At 46.1% G+C, this 21,291-nt stretch overlaps 1 protein-coding gene across 1 annotated transcript in view; it reads left to right on the forward strand.

Moving 5' to 3' along the window:
- NUP62CL (nucleoporin 62 C-terminal like) overlaps positions 1 to 16,757 on the forward strand; it is a 29,392-nt gene extending 12,635 nt beyond the window's left edge. The window contains exons 6-13 of the mRNA XM_007671551.3: positions 320 to 424; positions 1,822 to 1,945; positions 3,050 to 3,194; positions 3,657 to 3,706; positions 3,816 to 3,950; positions 6,759 to 6,870; positions 7,426 to 7,492; positions 16,508 to 16,757. Of these exons, the coding sequence (XP_007669741.2) occupies positions 320 to 424; positions 1,822 to 1,945; positions 3,050 to 3,194; positions 3,657 to 3,706; positions 3,816 to 3,950; positions 6,759 to 6,870; positions 7,426 to 7,492; positions 16,508 to 16,599 (830 nt within the window). The 3' untranslated portion in view covers positions 16,600 to 16,757. The remainder of the gene's footprint in view (positions 1 to 319; positions 425 to 1,821; positions 1,946 to 3,049; positions 3,195 to 3,656; positions 3,707 to 3,815; positions 3,951 to 6,758; positions 6,871 to 7,425; positions 7,493 to 16,507) is intronic.
- Positions 16,758 to 21,291: the final 4,534 nt, after the last annotated feature.

The following is a 21,291-nucleotide window of genomic DNA, read 5'->3' on the forward strand; positions in this document are numbered from 1 at the left end:
AAATTTCATTTTGTGGCGAAGTTGTAACTTGGAGAGACTTTCTTTGGCCATCAGCCAGGGCAGATTTTAATAACAGAGAGGTGGAGACTATGCATTAGGATCCCTTGGGCTAATTCTTCATTTCATCATCTTCTGATGAATGACCATCGGCAAGTTCTGTTCTCACTGGACTTCCCGTTCCCTGCCTGCACAGCGGGGCAGGTGAACCTGTGGTTACCTCCGTAGAAATATTTGCTTGTTAGATACATTTGGGCAGTTCTCCCATATAAAATGAGGTGATTGTTCAAGCGATTAAGTGCTCCAATCCCTTAACATTTAGTGGGCGCCCCGTCAACGACAACAGCCGGAGCATCTGGTCTTGGGACTTTGGGATTTGGATTAAAGGTTCCCGGAATGACGGCCACGACAAGCTCCACCGCCTCAAGTAAGACTTGAAGACTTTGGGGCTGGGGAGCAGGGCCCGGGTGAGGGGCAGGAGGGGCTGGGCGCTAAGGATTCATCTGTTCAGGGGTCAGAAAAGTGGAGGCCCAGGAGCTGTGAAAGTAAGAAAACACTGATATCTCTGACCACTCACTCAGACTCAGGGCATCGAAGGCTCGAGACACATCTAGGAGATTCCACTTTATGTCATGGTGGCTGAGTGGGGACGTAGGGAGAGACTTCTGAGACCACTTGTCTGGGAGAATGGCAGCAATAACGGAGGAACTTTCCACGCCCTTTCGGATATCCAGAGACGTGGGAAGCAATTCGGAGCCAAGACTGTCGTCCTACCTCTCGGATTGCTTGGTTTTATTAAGGGTCTGCAGTGTTCCTCAGAGATGTTACTGAGATAGGTTGTCCCAGACGTACTTGAGCACGAAGGTGCAAGGGGCACGTCTCAGACAGCGATGGAATCTTCACTCTAAATCTCATTGCTTTTCTCAGCGTCAATCAAAACGTCAACATGTAAATGTTGCCAGCGGTGTCAGAGCTAATTTATGGCTTCTTTAAAATAGGACAAAGGAACGAGAGGGAAATAAAGACAAATCTCAAAACTAGAATATTCTTCCCATTGTGTCTTTGAGAACTTGGGCTTTAAGCCTCTGTGACACTCAGACTGAGAGGAGGTTAGTGTAGGGAGGTGAAGAGTTCAACTCCTGTGAACGGGGATGGGTGTACTGATGGCCGCGGGGGAGGTTTTCACCAGTTGAGACGACGGAGTTGGGTGTTTAGCTGATGGAACTCAAGTGGTTACCCCTTTGGACAGGGAAGGTTCAGGGGGCCTGCTCCTTGTGTGGACGAAGCTCTTAGGAATGATGATTGAATCTCCCATGCAGTTACGCACATTTTCTGTCTGCTTTTCGTCAAGCTCTAAGCTCCTCTTGGCAACCTCTGTGTCCCATCTTTCCTTCAAAAATGTAGCCACGTTTCTTTAAAGATCTATGACTCGAACTTCTGAATACGTTTAGAAGGGAAAGAGACTACTGAGCAGCAAAGTGATCAAAAGTCAGGTAGCAGAGGGAGTCGAGAGGCAAAGGGCATGGAAAATCTAAAGAATGGCTAATCGGGCTTTGAAAGGGGAACTCTGTGCCAGAGCCGCTGGGTGGGATTGACAGCTCTGCCCCGAAAGGTCACTGATTCTAATGTAATGATTCCCGGCAAGCCTGTCCTAGTTTGCGAGTGACTTGGGTTGTGAGCAGGTGGACACCCATTCACAGGAGGCCCCAGGGGTCATCGGGACCGAGCTTCGTTGGCAGGACAGGATCCGGGACCAGCACTAAAGGAGGGAGGGCTGCCGATCTCCATGAGAACTGCTCTCTAATTCAAGGGCTCTGTCTTCAGGTACGTCTTCGGCTCCCAACACAGGCTTTGCCTTGAACCTGAAGCCTCTGACGACGTCTGGCACGGCCACCTCCGTATCTTCCACGGGCCCTTCCGTACCGTCAGCTGCTCCCACCGCCACCAGGTGAGACCTCTTGACTTGCTTCAGGCACCGCCGGAGTCCCGGTGCATTGATTAGGTCGAGCGAGTGGTGTTTGAAGGGCACGAGCCACTTAAGTCACCACGAGGCATTTCAAGAACCCATGAACCGCATCCAGGTGGAGGGAACTCTGGTAAGACAAAGATGTAGTGCAGTGAGGGGAACAGGGGTGGGACCTGGCAATTTACAGTGTACTTTTTCTCATCAAGGCCCAAGGGACCAAACAAAATATTTTAACATGAGTGTGTAATAGTAGTAATACCTTGGCATTTAAGCACCCACTAAATTCCAAGCACTCTACTAAGCTCAGGGGTAGGTACAAGGTAATCATGTTGGACTCAGCATGATCAGCTGGGCCACTGTAGGAGTAGGCCTTAGAAGCTTGGAAAACAGCATTCTTTGGCCTCAGGCTCAAGTGGGCCAAAGTGTACTGGCCAGTTCACCTGCAGTGTTTCTGAAGATGATGGTCCGACCGCACCTCGTGCTTGGCTGGCAAAGGCCATTGCTGTGGAGTCACGGACGGACCGACCTTTTCACTTCCACAAGGGGCTCTTCCAAGCTGCCAAAGCCCCACTGAGAACTGGAAGAGGCTCAAGGAAATGTGGCCGAGTATTAGCGCTGCTCTTGTAACCAGAGACTTTCTCCTCATTATAGCTTTGCCAATCCTTACCTATAGGCCCTTTTTTCTGGCCTGGCTGCCGCATCTGGCGCGCGCCCCCCCGCCCCCTCAAAATTGGGGAAAATGTTTCTATCAATGTTGATACTCTGCAGGTAGCATGCGTTCAGCGATGGAGCTTAATTAACTTTCTTTAGCCTGAAAGCTGGTTGTAGGCAGGGAAGCTATCTACTGATTCTCTTGTACTCTCTCAGGCACTTAGTACAGTCCTCTGCACACAGAAAGCGCTGATTAAATACCATTGGTTGGTTAATTGAGTCACACACTCGCTTTTGAAAGCACAGAACACAGCAAACCCAAGCCCCCAATAAGTACGAGGGAATTGTTTGAATGAAGAGGGAGAAGCCACGGTTAGCTCTGTTCGTTCGGGCTTCTCCTCGAGACTTCTTCCATGCTGTTCCTCCGTTCTACAGTACAACCCCAGTGATGACCTATGCCCAGCTGGAGAGTCTGATAAACAAATGGAGCCTTGAACTGGAGGACCAGGAGAAACACTTCCTGCACCAGGCCACCCAGGTCAATGCCTGGGACCGAACGTTGATTGAGAATGGTGAGAAGGTAGGTCTGCCCAAGCCCTTCAAATTGCAGCGGTAAAGGAGGGAGGGAGTTTTTTTTGGTTTGTGGGGGTTTTTTTTGTTTGTTTTTTTTTTTTAGCTCTTGGTCAGTAGTAACTCTCAGTGACATTTCCCCTTTTTGTTGTTGCCGTTAAAGCACTGACTCCCATATCTGAATTCTGCTTTAAAGGCATTTAGATTATAAGCTCGTTGTGGGCAGGGAACCTATCTACCAACTCCATTGTATCGTACTCTCCCGAGTGCTTAGAATAGTTCTTTGCGTACGGTAAGTGCTCAGTAAATACCTTTGATTGCTTTGGCGACCTCATATAAGACTAATCTAGCAATTTCAATTTTGTTGCCGAATTGTACATTCCAAGCGCTCAGTACAGTGCTCTCCACATAGTAAGCACTCAATAAATACTATTGAATGAATTTCAGCATATTCTTATTTTTTTTTTTCCAGATTACTTCATTGCACAGAGAAGCAGAGAAAGTGAAGCTGGATCAGAAGAGGTAAAACACCTTGTCAGGAGAAGTGTTTCAATCTCTCTGCTGAAATGAACAGATTTTCTTGTTGCTGCTTTTCTTCCATCAGCTTATCTTTTGGCTTGATTTTATTCAGGTTGGACCAGGAACTAGACTTCATCCTTTCTCAGCAGAAGGAGCTGGAGGACCTGCTGACCCCTCTCGAAGAGTCCGTCAAAGAGCAGAGCGGGACCATCTACCTGCAGCACGCCGACGAGGAGCGGGAGCGAACGTACGTCAATTAACGACAGAGTAGGGGGCCAGAGGCGTGAGCTTCCCCAGCTGCTTTCCAGCAGACAGCCAGAATTGGGCTGGGCAGGCAGGGAGAGAGAGCAGCGTGTAGCCTAGTGGAAAGAGCCTGGACCTAGGAGTCCTGGCTCCACTACTTGTCTGCTGTGTGACCTGGGGCGAGTGGCTTCACTTCTCTGGCCCTCGGTTTCCTCATCTGTAAATTTGGGGATTAAATCCTTCTGCCTAGACCGTGAGCCCCAGATGAGGTTACTGAGGCACGGAGAAATTCAGTGACTTGCCCAAGGCCACACAGACAAGCGGAGGAGCCAGGGTTAGAACCCAGGTCCTTCCGACTCCCAAGCCCTTGCCCTATCCACTAGGCCTAGTTGCTTCTCATCTGTGGGGCTTAACCCAGGGATTGTAGGCAGAGCCATGGGCCTAATTCCAGAAGGCTGACACTTTGGGGGGACGGGGAGGAGGAACAGCACCGTTTTTGAACTGGTTGCCGTGGGTGGCAGGGGGAGAAGTGACCGAGCCCTCGGAGAGATGTTAGCAGCCACCGGGGGTGGAGCCAAGGAAGTGCAGCACGGCGACTGGGAGTTAACGGCTTCCCCTTTCAACCAGTCGTCACTGCCAACGTCCCGGATGGAAAGGGACATGCCAGTCACCGGGAGAGGTGCCGACCTGCATCTCCTCTCCCTCCCCCACTTCCCGTCGGTTGCCGATGATAGCAAAAACAAAGGGACACTCCACGGAGTCTTTATTAGTGACTCTTGAATACGAGAGACCGCGAGCCCAGGTTGCACTACAAATCTTTAGCCCAGATCCTCCTCGGGGAACCCTTCCGGAATGGAATCCCTGACTCAGGACCCCAGTGTCACGGGACCGGGAGGACTGGTAGAGGCTACCTACTTTTCTGATAAGAACTAGCACCCGAGGCCCACGCCTACATCATAACCCTGCCCCACCTCTTCTGGGTCATCGGGAATACCGGAGTGCCGTTTCAGGTTTTTGATGCTGCTGGCTGTCTTACTGAGCCAAGTGTTTATTGAAAGATGACTTGACCATTATGAAGTGAGGAAAATATGGAAATTCCACTGTTGAGAGGAATGGCAAAGTAATAGATGAAGATTATAGGAAGGAGAAGATGGTACAGTGCTGTACATACAGTAAGGGCTCAATAAATGTTGATTGATGGTAATCACTAGATTTTAGGTGTAGTGAGATCTGAGAGCAGGAAATATGGGTCGAGGGAGTGAAGAAGAACAAAGGTAAATAGAGTGTGTGTAGATTAAATTGTGACTAAACCAAAAGCACTCTTGAAGAAGTCCATTATGGGAGTTATCTGTATTCTCCATAGAGAGTAGCTTGAGAAATACTTGAGAAAGTATTTACAAGGCACACTAATCATGGTTTTTTTCCTCTGAATTTGTTTCCTCGGGAATCTTTCTTTGCTAGGAATTATTTGTTATTTTGGTCTTGGGTACAGTAGGCATACTTAGCAATCAGTTCACTGAGTAGCAATGATAGAGCTCACAAACTTGGTCTTGAGAGTTGAATTTCTAGTTGAGGGATACGGCTGCAGCCAAGAAGTCTTTAAGAAAGAGATATTTTCTAAATTGCTCTTTTCAGGCAAATTGATCTCATCTTAGACAGTTTAAGAGAAGGATCCCAGTTTTCCTTGACCATAGGCAATGCACTATTGAGACTTGGACACAAAACATTTATGGGAGTTGTTAATTCCTCAGTCCCTGAAAAGACTTGCGTTTGGAAAAAAACCATTTAAATTCTCCTAAGCTCATTGAGCCATCCTAATATTACAATAAATATTGATATAGTGTGTTTAGGTAGGAGATTTAATGAGGCAGGCATGGTCGACTTGTCCGAAGGGCTGATCGGTAAGATCCTGTCAGCCTTTGTTTGGGGATCAGGGGTGGGGAGAGAGCTGGTTATTCGGGCCACCATTGTGTGGGTTGTCAGTGTATGTATTTGTATTTGAAGACTTGTCTGCATTGTGGATTCTGATATCTAGGTGTTCAGCATTAGGCTTCGGTGCATCTCCATGCATTATGGAAGGGCTTTTGCAGTCCTGGCCTTTACAAAGAATTGTTCTTGGAAACAGTGTTATCAATGGCCCAGTTAGTGACCGACTGACTTTTTAAGAGGCTGAGCTAATCTCTCAAACAGAGAGAAACTTTGTGATTTATTGGAAAGAACACAGGCCTGGTTTCTAATCCCGGCTACTTCTGCGCCTCAGTTTCCTCCTCTGTAAAATGGAGATCCAGTAGCCGTTGCCCCTGGCCCGTAGATTGAGAGCCCCTTGTGGGAAGGGACTGGGTCTGACCTAATTATCTTTACCCCAGCACTTAGTACTGTGCGTGGTGTATTCATTAATTTATTCAGTCGCATTTATTGAACGCTTACCGCGGGCAGGGCACTGTATTAATTGCGTTGGAGAGTACAATACAACAGTAAACAGACACTTTCCTTGCCCACAATGAGCTTACATTCTAGTGAGGGAGACCAACGTTAATAAAAATAAATTACCGGTATGTACATAAGTGCTATGGGGCCTGGAGGTGGGATGAATAAAGGGAGCAAGTCAGGATGATGCAGAAGAGAGTGGGAGAAGAGGAAAGGGGGAGCTTTGTCAAGGAAGGCCTCTTGGAGGAGATGCGCCTTCAATAAGGTTTTGAAGCTGGGGCCGGAGAGTAATTGTAAGCGCTTAACTCTTATCACAGTAGTTATTTAATGCTGGAGTCCAGAGGAAATATTTTGTAGGATTAACTGGGAGCATTCTATTTTGCAGTTATAAACTGGCAGAGAACATAGATGCCCAATTAAAGCGCATGGCACAGGACCTCAAGGACATCATCGAGCACCTGAACACGTCCGGGGGACCGGCTGACACCAGTGACCCTGTGAGTGTGCCCCTTTGGGAGTCTGAAGTATATGTCTATTTACTCTGGTGTTCTCTCCCAAGCGCTTAGTACAGTGCTGGGAACAGAGTAGGCGCTCAAATACCATTCATTGGTTTCTATCTTTAAACTCTGAATGGGTATAGGTCCCAGGTTTTGTAAGTAATTGTGAGATGTGGAGTACAGAACTGTCATCTGCTCTGCTTAATTCTCAGATCCCTCTACCGAAAACTCTTTCCCTCTGGAGTTAACAAGGGCCGTTTGTGTCTGCAGAATTGCTTATACCAGATTTTTGAAGAGGTTGAGTTCTGCTTGCTGAAATCTGAATGTCGTCTTGTGGGTTGAATTACACCCCATTTGCTGCTTGTCATCCTTTTACTTCTCCTTATGTTCCGTACTGCCCTGGATGCTACCCTCAAAAGCTCATTTGCCAAGAATGTTCCAGGGCTCCAAATTATGAGAACAGTGGTTATTCATAAAGTTGAATCCGTTGGAATGTTCTTTTTGGCTTACTCCAGCAGAATCAGCAGAATCTAAAATAGTGTGCTTTCTCTTCAGCTCCAACAGATCTGCAAAATTTTGAATGCACACATGGACTCCCTGCAGTGGATTGATCAGAATTCAGGTACGGACAGCGTCTCTGGGTTTTGTACACGTAGACGGATGCAACTTCTCATCCCCCTAATTCAGAGAGAGAGCCCATTGAGTAACGTTTCCTTAAGGGTCTGCTCAGGCAAGAAGAGGAATTGGGACTGGAGCCAAGTAGTCCTGGGCTGCTATTGAAGGTGCCTTATGTTAGGAGATGGTCACAAATTCAGGATGAGTCTGGCTCAGAGTAAAGTCGGGTAAGGGAAGCCAATTACCATTTTCTGCCTTCCTGTGAAAGGCATGAGGTGGGTGGTTGAAGCCAGCCAGCTGGAGTAGTGATGGATGAGAAAGGGATTTGGACTTTAAACATCCAAATTTTTTAAGATGAGTAGTATTTTCTGACCTTCTGTATTAGACCCTGTTGACCTGCTAAGGAGAAAAAAATGGGTGGTATTTTATTAAAAAAACATATAATAATGATGGTATTTGTTAAGCGCTTACTGTGGGCTGAGCACTGTTCTAAGAGCTGGGGTAGGTACAGGATCATCAGGTTGTCCCATGTGGGGCTCACGGTCTTAATCCCCATTTTACTAATGAGGTAACTGAGGTCAGGAGAAGTTAAGTGACTGGCCCAAAGTCACATAGCTGATAAGTGGTGGAGCCAGGATTAGAACCCACAACTTCTGACTCCCAAGCCCGTGATCTTTCCACTAAGCCACACTGCTTCTGTGTCAAGTTTAATATAAGACTTCAGTTCTTCTCTTAAAAAACAAGGCAGAATTTCTCTTGGCCAGGAGTGTCCTCAAAAACGTATAAAGCCCTGAAAAATCCAGCCAGTTTTTCTTCCTTCCTCTTAAGTTTATGGTGCAAGGGTCAGTGAAGAGTATGAAAGTCATAAGCTTTTATTTTTTGCTTGATGACAGTTCAGTTGGTAGGCCACTAATTCATCCAGTGGTCCATGTTCTGGTAAATTCCCAAGCCCAGATAATAACTATAATTGCGGAATTCAGTTCTTGGTGCTAAGCTCCAGAGTAGATACATGATAATCAGATCAAACACAGTCCTCATCCCACATTGGGGTCCACAGACTAAGGGGGAGGGAGAGCAGGTGTTTAATCCCCATTTTACAGATGAGGAAACCGAGGCACAGAGAAGTCAAGTGACTTGCCTGAGCTTGTCCAGCAGGCACATGGTGGAGCTGAGATTGGAACCCAAGCGTCCTGGCTCCCAGTCCTTTGTTCTTTCCACTGGGCCACCTGGATAGTCAAGACATCGAACCATCAAAGTAGCATTTTATCATTATTCATTCAGTAGTATTTGTTGAGCGCTTACTATGTGCAGGGCACTGTACTAAGCACTTGGAATGTGCAGTTCGGCAACAGATAGAGACAATGTCTGCCCAATAATGGGCTCACAGTCTAAACCGGGGAGACAGACGGCAAAGCAAAACAGAACAAAACAAACAGAAGACATCATCATCAAGATAAATAGAATCAGGGAGATGTACACCTTATTAACAGAATAAATAGGGTAATGATATATGCAAATGAGCACAGTGTTGCGGAGGGGAGGGGGCTCAGTCTGGGAAGGCCTCCTGGAGGAGGTGAGCTCTCAGTAGGGCTTTGAATTAGGAAATGTACCATTCTTTTCTCTTAATGCTGAATAAATCTGATAAATATCTTTCCCCCCGTAGACTATGAGCTTCTTGTGGGAGGGACTCTGTCTATTGTCCTCCCCCTAAACCGCTTAGTACAGTGCTCTGCACACCGTAAGCGCTCAATACATACCATCAATTGATTGTTAATTTTACCCACTGTAGTGTTTATTTTCAAATCAGCGTCTTCATTTTTCAAAAGGTTCTTAATGCTTCTGTAATATTCTTAATGTCAGTGCAGATTTTGTTTTCTCTAGTATGAAGCACAACAGCTGTTCATCTAATCGTATCATTCATTTAGTAAAGAATCTAAAGGTGATTTGCAAATTAGGAAATAAAATCCTTAATAAGATTATGATAAACCCACTCAGTGCAATTCCAAGTGGGCAGTCTTTAAAAAAAAAAAAAGAAAAAGGGCCGAATGTTTCTTAATAACTTTGGCTGTAACCTAGAATTTGTTTCATTTTCTGATGTGTTCTCCTGTCCTTTAGTGTTCACATTATCACCAGTGTGATCTTTTTTGTTGTTTTTGCTTGATAGGGAATTCTGTCAACACTGGTCACCATCAATTCTTGTTGCTTGAGTAGCCTTTGGGTACAAGAGTCAGCATATGCACTATTGTGGTCATTCATCTTTGCTTTTGACTGCAGGTAGAGCCAAAAACATTGAGCAGTGCTCTACTTAATGCTAAGGAGAGCTTAACCAGGATGGGGAAGAAATGGCTAAAGGAAATTTTTAAAAAGAAGCTGACAATTTAGATCACCCTGAAAGCAGAGATCCTAGGATAGTGAAAGAAATGGCAGATGTAATTGCAAGGCCGCTAGCTATAATTTGGGGGAATTTACAGAAAACAGAAGTCTGGGAGAATTGGAAAGGGGTATATGCTCGTTTTGTTTTATTTGTGTGGGGGAAAACAGTCACCCTTGGGCTTGGCATTGCTACCTGGGAAGTTTCTGGATCAAATTTGCAACGTCCATGACTTGGGAAAAGAGCAAACCACGCCAGACATTAGAAATTGTGGTATTTGTTGAGTGCATACTCTGGACTAAACGCTGGGGTAAATGCACCGAAAGCCAATCAGTGGGTCACAATCCCCACCCCTTTGGGGGTTTCCAGTGTAAGTGAGATGGGAGTAAGTCTTATTTCCTTCTGTGCTCAGGACAAATTGTATAGACAGGGAAGAAACAAGAGATGGAATCTTTCAAGGCTTCACAAAGACTTTTGATTCTGCCCAACCCAACATTCTCATCGACAGGCTAGGAAAGAGCTAACCCTGTAACTGCTTGGCGATGGTCCAGCCAATTCGAGCCACAGGTATTCAGTGGATTATCTTCAGTGGCTTGGTGTTCACCTAGGAAGCGTATGGGAGGGAACATAATGAATGGTGTTTTCAGGGCTTGGTCCTGGACCTGGTTCCATTCAATATTTTTATTATCGTTGCCTTGAGTTCATGCCAATCAATTTTGCAGATGAAGCTAAATTAGGCAGGGATGCCAGAACTTCAAAAGACAGGCATGTCATAGGGAAATTGGGAAAATGATCTTAAAATCGGGATGGAGTTCAGTAGGGATACATCCCCAAGGTAATACAGGTAGAAATCTAAGCACAAAAGGACAAGACTTGGGAATCTTGTCAACAAAAAGCTGAATATGCCAGCAGTACGGTGTCCTTATTAAAGAAGGCAACATTGTATTGGGGTATAACAACCAAAATGTAACCTGTGAGTCAAGAGTTGGAAAGCAGCATGGCCTCGTGGCTAGAGCCCAGAAGGTCCTGGGTTCTAATTCCCGCTCTGCCACTTGTCTCCAATGTGATCTTGGGCAAATCACTTCACTTCCTTGTGCCTGTTATCTGTAAAATGGGGATTAAGACTGTGCACCCCAAGTGGGGCAGGGATTGTGTCCAACCCGGTTTGCTTGTATTTGCCCCAGTTCTTTATTGCACAGTATAGTACTGTGCACATAGTAAGTGCTAAACAAATACCATAATTATTACGTATCATCATCATTATTAATTATAATTTTTAAGAAGTACTCCTACTATTCTCTGCATGGTCCAGCTTTGGTCACCGGCTTTTTAAAAGCTCTTGGAGACACTGTAGAGGGCCCAGAAAAGAATGACAAAAACGTATAAACGTGGAAAAAAATCAGGCCTATAAAGGAAGTCTTAAGGAATTAGCATTGTTTAGCTCAGAGAAACGGTGGGTACAGGGGACCTAAATTAGTTGTTAATTTAGTAGTATTTACTCAGCATCTCCTGGGTGTAGATCCTGCTCTAAGCATTTGGGAGTACAATAAAAGTAAGAGGGATGATCCCTGCCTTCAAGGAGCTTAAAATAAAGCTGGAGAGGTTGTAGATGTGTGGAAGGATTGATATATTTTTTCTTTCTGGCCACTGGTGAACAAGGCATTTGGAATAAGATTGTTGAGAGAGGAACAGGAGCCTTCTGACATAGCCCGTTGCCATTATGAACCTGCCTGAAGGCAGGATCTTAGATTGGCTTGTCTGCTGGGGTCCCTTCTGGCCCAGAGATTCAAGCATTTTCTTCTTAAAGGGTGTCACGGTCTTTTATTAACTTCTCATCTAAATATGATTTCTTGCATGGCTGAAGTGCAGTCATATCCAAAACACCGTGGTTATTTGCAGTATATCGTATAAACACTGCCCCAAGGCAAAAAGTCAGAAATCTTTCATAACGTTGAAACTGTCTCAGGGAATTTTAGAATGAACGAATATATATATATATATACATATACATTTATGTACACACCCACCGGTGAACCCAAAACGGAACAGAGACGGTGTCCAACCTGATCACTCCAGTGCCTAACCCAGTGGCTGGCTCATAGTAAGTGCTGAACACATCCCATTTAAAAAGAAAAAAGAAACCTGATTAACTTGTATCTACTGCCACTCTTATTTGAGTATGCACGTTTGTAGTTGGTCTTCATACTTGAAATTGTGGTCATTGATGAGGTTTGTCACTGACGGGATTAGTCAGTGGTAAACGCCCAGTCTCAACCACACCATACTCCCGAGGCACAAGAGCTCCTGCCGTCAGGAGAGTGTGCACTTGAGATCATCTCACAGTATCAATGAAGACTTGAGCTGAGCCTTCCACGCTCTTCGCCCGATCCCCGTGAAGCCAACGGGGCGTATTGCGAGATGAGAATAGAGTTGCATCTTTGGCCATGGAACAGCACGTCTCTGCTCTCCAATCGATACAGAGTATTTGAAGCCAGAGGAAATCGGATGTGAAAGTGCCACTTGTAAATCGTGAAAGAGAGGAATGGACTAAAATAACAAAATGGGAGGCTCTGCTTGTGAAACAGCTCACTCTACTCAGGCTTAAGCAGGAAACTAATGGCAGGGGACCTCGTTCTCCCAGAATCCTCCCTTTCCAGGGTCAAGGCAGCGGAGGGCCGTGGAGATGGAAGAAGAAATGCAAACAGAAGGCAGAAATGGCTTACAGTACCTGCTGCTCTTCTGCCGCCCCGCTCGGATCCGGCTCCAAGAAAGATTTTTCGTCCCTTCTCTATCCAGGCCCACTCCTCAAATCCCACCTCCTATTCCTGACAGTATTGTCCGAAACTTGGATATCATCTATAATAATCATAATTGTGGTATTTGTTAAGCGCCCATTATGTGCCTGGCACTGTCCTAAGCTCTGGAATGATCCGGTTGGACACAGTCTTAATCACTATTTTACAGATGAGATAACAGGCACAGAGAGGTTTAGTGACTTAGCCAAGGTCACACAGCAGACAAGTGTTGAAACTAGGATTAGAACCCAGGTCTTTCTGACTCTCAGGTCTGGACCCTGTCCATCAGGCCATGCTGTTTTTCTCTGACTAGCTCAGCCCCTCTTCAGAGAGCCTTTTCATAGAAGCATTACTTTTGATTTAAATCCCACTGCTTCATCTGTTAGAGGTGAATTTTAATGAGAAGGAACAATGCCAAATCAAGTTCTTTTGTCCAGATTGGAGAGGCTTGGTTTTTCCCAAACATTCAGCAGGGCTGAAGGTGAGAGTTGCTGTAGTGTACCTTTTGAGAGCTAGTAAAATACCCTGGTTTCAACTCTTACTTTTGGCTCTGATGAATTGATCAAGACTTAGGTGCTTCCTTTTCCTCCTCCAGTCATTTGAGTAACTGGTTTACTGTGTGTTAAGCACTTAACTATGTGCCAGGCACCGTACTTGACGTACAAGATAATCAGACGTAATCCTTGTCCCAAGTGGAGGTTCACAATCTAAGGGAGAGGAGAACAGGTATTTAGTCCTTATTTTGCAGATGAGGAAACTGAGGTTCAGGGAAGTTAAGTGACTTGCCCGAGGTCACACAGCAGCAAATCACAGAGGTGGGATTAGAACTCAGGTCCTCTGGCTCTCGGGCATGTGTTTTTTCCATTAGGTCATGCTGCTCCAGGAAATCTTGGGTCATTTGAGTGATCGGATCAACCCTGAGTTTCTGGGTATAATGGAAAAGGAAAATGGATTTGTTGAGGATAGCAGCAGCACAGCCATTAATCAGTATTCTAGAGAGTTAAATTTTCAGGTTTCCTTTGGGGATCCATGGGTTTAGCAGGACAATACGGTCCCCTTTGGTCTGGCCTCTCCTCTCTTCTGTTTATGAGCCCATCACATTTCCCAGACCTGTACTGTCTCGGGCTCTTTTGTCACCCCATTGACTTGATCCCAAAGAACCTGTTTAATTCAAGAGCAGATTAGGAGATCGAGATCAGAGAACTCAGTAAGTTCTTAGGTCTGAGAGTAGGTGATATTGAACAGCCTCACTTCTGAAAGTCGCCTTCTAAATGTAAATCCAGATATGGAAGAAAATACCCTGGTACACCTGTAAAGTGCTTTTCTTGTTAATCCTGTTCATGTGCATTTCATGCTTATCTGTACGCTCTCATCTGAGAGCCGCTCTCTCTCTCTTCCCAGGGGCATTATATGTAACAGGATTAAATTCACCCCCAAATAAAACGATACAGATGGAGTAGGAAATTCATGGATTTTCCCCAAGGCGATTTCCCTATTATTTTAAGAGATGCATAAATATGAGCAACCACGCTTAGTTTCTTCTCGCCCAGGAATCTTACTGCTGTTGACAAGTGTTAGCCCTGTTTGCTGGAGAATCAAAATATCCCTTAGATTTTGAGCTCCTTGAGGGATAGGGACTGTGTCCAATTACCACCTCTACACTTCCCCTTGGCTTAGTACATTTGCTCCACCCACAGTAAGGGCTCAATAAATAGTACTTCTATGCTGTGAGACTGTGATTTGCTCGAAGGCGAGAATGAATCTCGGAACGACAACAGCATTTCCTCTCTGTCCCCTCTTTTCTAACAGACTTATTTTATTTTTTTGGTTGGGGGCCGTGTTCTCTTAAACCCCCTCTCTTGTGGTAGGATCTATATGGAGTCCATCCTCCACCTCTGCTTCTCTACCTTGGTTCAGAATTTGTCAGAGGGTTTGTCAAGAGTCTGTAGTGGCTTATTCTAGAATCAGCAGGTGTATTTTTACGGTAAACCTTCTCTTATTTGGGGCCATAGGCTGGGTAGGAAAGATCTGCTTTGTGTTAGGCTGTTGCCTACGGGGATGATAACTGCTCTTAAAATGTCACCCCCCTCTTTCCCCGAGCAGTGGACTTAATCTCCTCATAAAAAATACTCCTCCCCTCCTTGCCTCTCGTCGCAATCTTCGACCTTTCTGTCCTCTCTGACTCCTTCCCTCTATCTTCAAGCCAATCGCCTTAATCTCCCCCACATAAAAAAAAAGACAAAAAGCATCTCTCAAACCCACTGCTTGGCTCCAGTTGTGGCTCATTTCCCTGTTCCTGACCAGATTCACTGAATGGACTGTTTTGCCCCTATGGGCTCCTCTGCCTCTCCACCAACTGGGCAGTCAGAAATTTTTGCCTCCTTCACTCTACTGAGTCCATCGTTCCCCAAGATCTCTAATAAACTCCTCCTGGATAAATCACGTGGGCCCTATGCTTCCATCTCTCTGCTGTCTTTGACCCTGACCCTATCCTCCTCTTTGAATCCTCCCTTTCCACTCTGACCACCCCCATCAACCAATGGTATTTATTGAGCACTTTTTGCAGAGCACTGTATTAAGCCCTTGGGAGAGTAGGGTAAAGTTAGTAGGCATAATCCATAAAGTTTCCTTAGAAGGTCCCCACAACTTTCTCCCCTATTCTCAATTTCTTGCTCCACCCCACTGGAATGCTGAAGAGCACATCTGGTGATATTCTGAGGAAAGTTGAAGAAGATATCTTCTGTCGCTTTTTGATGTAGAGCATGAAGGAGGGTGTCTTGGGGGGCTGGAAATGAAGTGTTTTAAAACTTCAGACAGTGATTCTTCTCTGCCGTGAGGCTAACTTAAAGCTATAAATATTTCTTTGGATCAACAAATTTAGTGTCCGAAAATGCCTCCCGGCCCCTACACGGTAGACAACTTCCCCATTTCTAAAGGAGAAGACTGCAGGGGCGTGTAAAGATTCAAGGAGGGGAGGAGGGAATCAAGCCACTTGTTCTTACCTTGGGATTGGAGCAATGGGCCACAAAGTAGTTGGTAAGATTTTACCTTCAGATGGAGAAAAGCAAAAACTTAAATGGAAAGGGTTATGCTAACAGAACAGTAGAGCTGGGAATTCAGTGGGAAGAGAACAGACTGCAAAAGGTGAAGTTCTGTTTCTGGTTTTGGCTTGGATTTCCTTTGACTTCAGTGTTACAAATGTTGTTTGTCCTTACATTTAAAATGCACACCACAAACCCACTCTTTCAGAGGAGAAACTCTACAGTGCAGCGCTTCAGGCTCCCAGAATAAGAAAGCATCTGAGGGGTGGGTTGGAGAGTGTCAACAGAGCTGCAGATATCTGCCTGGATAAAATCTGCATAATCAGGAAGCACAGATTCTACCTGGAAGAAAAGGGGGGGGTTTCTCTCGTCCTCTTGGACCTCAGAAGAGTGAGAAGCAGCATGGCCTAGCGGGATAGAGCATGGGCCTGGGCATCAGAAGGACCTGGGTTCAAACCCGGGTCTGCCCCTTGTCTGCTGTGTAATCTTGGGCAACTTTTGTGCCTGTTACCTCATCTGTAAAATGGGGCTTAAGACTGAGCTTCGTGTGGAATAGGGATTGTGTATCGACACTGTTTTATCGTCTCCAGTTGTTTAGTGCACATAGTGCTTAACAAATGCCATAAAAAAAAAGTGGCTGCTGGAGGGAGAGCTGTGGAGTGGTGTTCTCACTAGAGAGCAGTAATGAACCCACTGGTAGCACAGAGTGATGGAAGCAAGTTTAAAGGCTGAAATGTGCCAGGGAATGTGCTGAGTGCTGCCATCTCAGGGCACGTGGTCCACCCGCTGACCTGTTGGCTTTTGTGTCTCCCTAGCCTTGCTGCAGAGGAAAGTCGAGGAGGTGACCAAGGTCTGTGAGAGCCGCCGCAAGGAGCAGGAACGCAGTTTCCGGATCACGTTCGATTGAGCCACGCGAGAGAGTCTGTAGATCGTCTGCTCTACATCCATTATGTAAAAACTCCTCGGGGGCGGGAGGGAGAAATAGTCACACCAGCAATTATCTAGTTTTGGGTTTTTGTTGTTTTTTTTTTAACAATAAAGAGTTTAGGATTTTTCCACTCTGAATTTCTGTGAGTTGGTGAGATGTGATGGAGGAGGTTCGGTGTGGGCACTGGGGATCGCTGCTCCTCGGGGATGTCCCCCCCTTCGGGTCCCTATAGCCGAAATGGGGTGCCGCCCCCTCGGCCCGGTCCGTGACTTGTGGGCGGCCCTCCCCCAGGGCGTCTCCCGGCACCTTGAGGGCCCTCTGGCTGCTCAGACTGAAGGTGGGGCGAGACCTATGTGTGTGCATGTAGGCAGGTGTTTGCCTCCCACCTGGGGAGAAACCAACTGCACTGTGACTCAGGACCATAAATAGACGAGTGGAGGTGGTTTTCACCTTTACCACTCAGCCCACTGCACCCAGCACCGCCCCTACTAACCTCCGAAAGCCCACCACGCTGAGAGGCCTTCCGTCCTGCAGTCCAGGGAGGAAGGCCTAGAGCCAGAAGAAGCGGTATCTGAGGAACGGGATATCCTCGGGAAGCAGAAGGCTGGCCATCTCCCAGGGATGCTCATGAAAGTCCTGAGGTTGTGCTCCCTCAAGAGCCAACTGAAGAATGGAAATCCCTTCAGGAGAAAGGCCTCAGACCATTCAATAATAATAATAACATTCGTGGTAGTTAAGGGATTATTATGTGCCAAGCACTGTAGTAAGTGCTGAGGAAAGAACAGCATCAACAGATTGGATCAGGCTCACTGCCTAGAGGGGAGGAAGAGCAAATCTTATTCCCGTTCTTACAGATGAGGGAACTGAGCCACAGAGAAGGTAAATAATTTGTCCAAGAGCACAGAGCGGGTTAGTGGTGGAGCTGGAATTAGAACCCAAGTCTTCTGACTCCCCAGCCCAAGCTCTTTCCACTAGCCCCCATTGCTTCTCTAAGCCTAGGTGCTCTGTGGTGTTCCAGACCCTGAAGCGGGGCAGGGAGTGGGTGCGGGGGTGTGCGGGTGTTTCCATACGCTCTGCTGGTTTCTAGGACTACTTATGAGCTGTTCGTTTTGTGGGGAGAAGCAGTGGGGTTTCGTGGATAGAGCACAGGCCTGGGCGTCCGAAGGACCTAAATTCTAATCCCTGCTCCGCCACTTTTTTTTTGATGGTGTATGTTAAGCAGTGTGTGTCAAGCACTGTTCTAAGCATTGTACCTAAGCTGTTCTAGCTGGTATCTAAGCATAGATACAAGCTAATCAGGTGGGATACAGTCTTTGTCCTACATGGGACTCTCAGTGTTAATCCCCACTTAACAGTTGAGGTAACTGAGGCAGAGAAGTAAAGTGACTTGCCCAGGGTCACGGCAGATAAGTGCGGAGCCGGAATTAAAACCCAGGTCCTTCTGATTCCCAGGCCCGTGCTCCATCGACTAGACCGTACTGCTTCTCACTTGTCTGGTAGGCAAATCACAACTTCTCTGTGCCTCAGTTACCTCATTTGTAAAATGGGGATTAACACTGTGAGACCCATGTGGGACATGGACTGTGTCCAGCCTAATTATCCTGAATCTACCCCAGTGTTCAGTACAGTGCCTAGCTCATGGCGCTTAACAAATACCATAAGGAAAATGGCTGAATGTCTGTGAAGTCTGCAGCTTCCTGTTAGAGCAAGTAACTGTACTCGTGCTCACGACCACTACCCGCTGAATCTGAATGTTGGAGGTCACTGCTGCTTAGGGACTCCTTCCCGCCCACTGAACCAAGTGCTGTGACCAATTAAAGAAAGGAGGACACATTTCCTGCCCTGAAGGAGCTTTCTGCTGAATTGGGAAGTTGGGACCAAGAAGTAAAATACAAGTGATTCCAAGCATGTAAGTGTAGCCGTTGGAGGATGCCCGTGATTATGGGTGTGGGGGAGTTTCGGGAGCGACGGAAATACCTGGGGTTTGGTGGGACTTGCAGATGAAGGCAAGGGGGAGAAGGTGAGCCTTAGAGGTTGGAGGGAGGTTAGGCAGTGGTTTAATGATGATGTTGGTATTTGTTAAGTGCTTACTGTGTGCAGAGCACTGTTCTAAGCGCTGGGGTAAATACAGGGTAATCAGGTTGTCCCACATGAGGCTCACGGTTAATCCCCATTCTACAGATGAGGTCACTGAGGCACAGAGAAGCGAAGTGACTTGCCCACGGTCACACAGCTGACAAGTGGAAAGAGAAAGGAGGTGGGAGAAGAAGGATTACTCCAGGTGGAATGACTAGTGGGGAGAGCAAATAGCTGAGGGGGGGGATGGTAACCTCTGTTTGGAAGCAGAGCCAACCTACTCTCTACTTCAATCTCATCTATCCTGCCACTAACCTCTTGCCCACATCTTCCCTGTCTTCGTATGTGGCACCACCAGCCTGCCCACCCTTAGAGCCTGATATAATCATATCTCCTCCAAGAGACCTTCCCTGACTAGGCCCTCATTTCCTCTATTCGCCCCCCTTCCGTTGTCACCTATTTGGATCTGAACCGCTTAAAGCACCCTAGGCCCCTGCGCTTATATACACATCCTTACCCTCTCCATTCCCCTACCAGTAATTTTTTGAATATCTATCTCTCTGTAGCCTGCCAGCCTTTTGTGGGGAAGGAACGTACCCTTTCTCTTCCAAGCGCCTAGTGCAGGACTAACCGCACAGTAAGTGCTCAGTAAATACCATTGATTGATCGATTAATTGTGTGTGGAGGAATTGAGACTGTTAGGAAAGAAGGTGGTGAAGTGAGGAAACAGTGAAGGGAAGGCTTTAAAAATGAATTGTTCATCAACTGTTCCTTCTGGTTCTAGCAGCGGCAGGGTTGACATTAAAAATGATTCACAGAAATGTGCTCTCCCAACTGCTAAGTCTGGTGCTCTGCACTCTATAAATACCATTGATTGATTGGTCAGGTGAAATGGTTCTGGAGAAGAAAGGACTCAAAGGGAATCTGTGATCAATATAATCTGTGATTATGCCCACAGAATTGGAAAGGAGATAGAACTCTAAAGGGATGAGTGACATAAAAATAAATCTATAGACGGAATCAAGGCACTGCACCCCTGGAGTTCCTGCGGAGGGGCTCGTTGAACATGACTTCTCCACATGGTCACAGTCAAGTCAAAGGAGGAAATTACTATTTTTTTTTTTTTAATAGGGAATTAAAGTGATTTTATTCACTTGGTGAGCCGACCAGATGTCAAAGTCACGGTCGCATGCTGTCATTTTTCTTCTCAAACTGCTCAGAGACACAGTGTTTTATCAGGAAAGGGGATTTCAACCAGACATAAAAAGATATAAAATGGAGGTACTTCAGGGAATTCCTAATTCCTTTGTTGACTTCTGTTGCCTTTTGAGAAGAAAGCTTAGGCCACTTCTGATAGTTTCAGGTATGGAGTGTTTTGTTATTTCAATACCGGCTGAGCACTCAATGCTGTAGTGTTTGCTCGTGGATTGGAAGCTTAACTAATAACCATAATAGAAAATGGATGGAGAATCCAGTTAATAACTTTTGAGAATTAAGAGATAAGGGAGAAGAGAAGGTAGGCTTAAGGGGACAAGTGGCTCAAGAAAAACTGATATTAAAAGTCACATCGATGAGAAGAATATAGGTCTCTAAGCCTTCCTGGCTCTTGAGGCTCAGCTGAGCCCCTGGAATAATGATTTGACTGGGGAATGTGAGGGAGAGAAGCAGTGGATAATTGGGAGGTAGGAATTTTGCTGGCATGTTTTCACTCTAGGAGAGCGGGTGGCATTCTTTTCATTGGCTGATTCTTCTCCTTGTACTCTGCACAGAGTAAGTGCCCGGTAAATACCATCGATTGATTGCTATTCTCTTAATCCTCCTCCACTCCACACCCCTATATTTCAAACAGTGGAATTAGCTCTGATGAGGACACTGATTTGCCGAATAGGAGAGAAAAACATTTCAGTTTCTCTTTGGCCTCATCTTCCAGGTTTGTAGCATTGGTGTTCTTCTTCTCCTTCTTTGTGCCTCTGTTTTGGACTTAATATAATAATATAATTGTGGTATTTAAGTGCATACTTGTAGGCCAAACATGGAACTGAGCTCTGGGATAAATACGCGATCATCAGGTCCCACCTGGACCTGGCACTGTAAGTAGGAGGGAGAAGAGGTACTGAATCCCCATTTTACAGATAAGGGAACTGAGCCCCAGAGAAGAAGTTTAGAGACTTGCCCAAGGTCAAACAGCAGACAAGTGGCAGAGCCGGGCTTAGAACTCAGGTCCTCTGACTCCCACCCCTGTGATCTTTCCACAAGGCCTTGCTGCTCTTCCCAAACACCTCAGAAATTCAGGTTTGGTTGCCTTAACTTACCACCTGTTGTTGTTAATTAAGGTGATATTTGCGTCGAGTTTATTATGTGACAAGCACTGTAGTAAACATTGGAATCGATACAATATAAGTAGATCAGATACAGTCCCCGTCCCGTGTGGGGCTCCCAGCCTACTGTTTATTTACAAGAACTACCTTCGCCTAATGAGTAATTTCTTCTCGAATCTTGCCAGATTGGAGTTTTGAGGATACTGGAAGTCGGCTGCAGTCTGGTTTCACCCACTCTTCTCTCCAACAGATGAATATGAAACAATTTGCTCCCCCT

This window comes from Ornithorhynchus anatinus, chromosome 6 (assembly GCF_004115215.2).
Source record: "Ornithorhynchus anatinus isolate Pmale09 chromosome 6, mOrnAna1.pri.v4, whole genome shotgun sequence".
NCBI lineage: Eukaryota > Metazoa > Chordata > Mammalia > Monotremata > Ornithorhynchidae > Ornithorhynchus > Ornithorhynchus anatinus.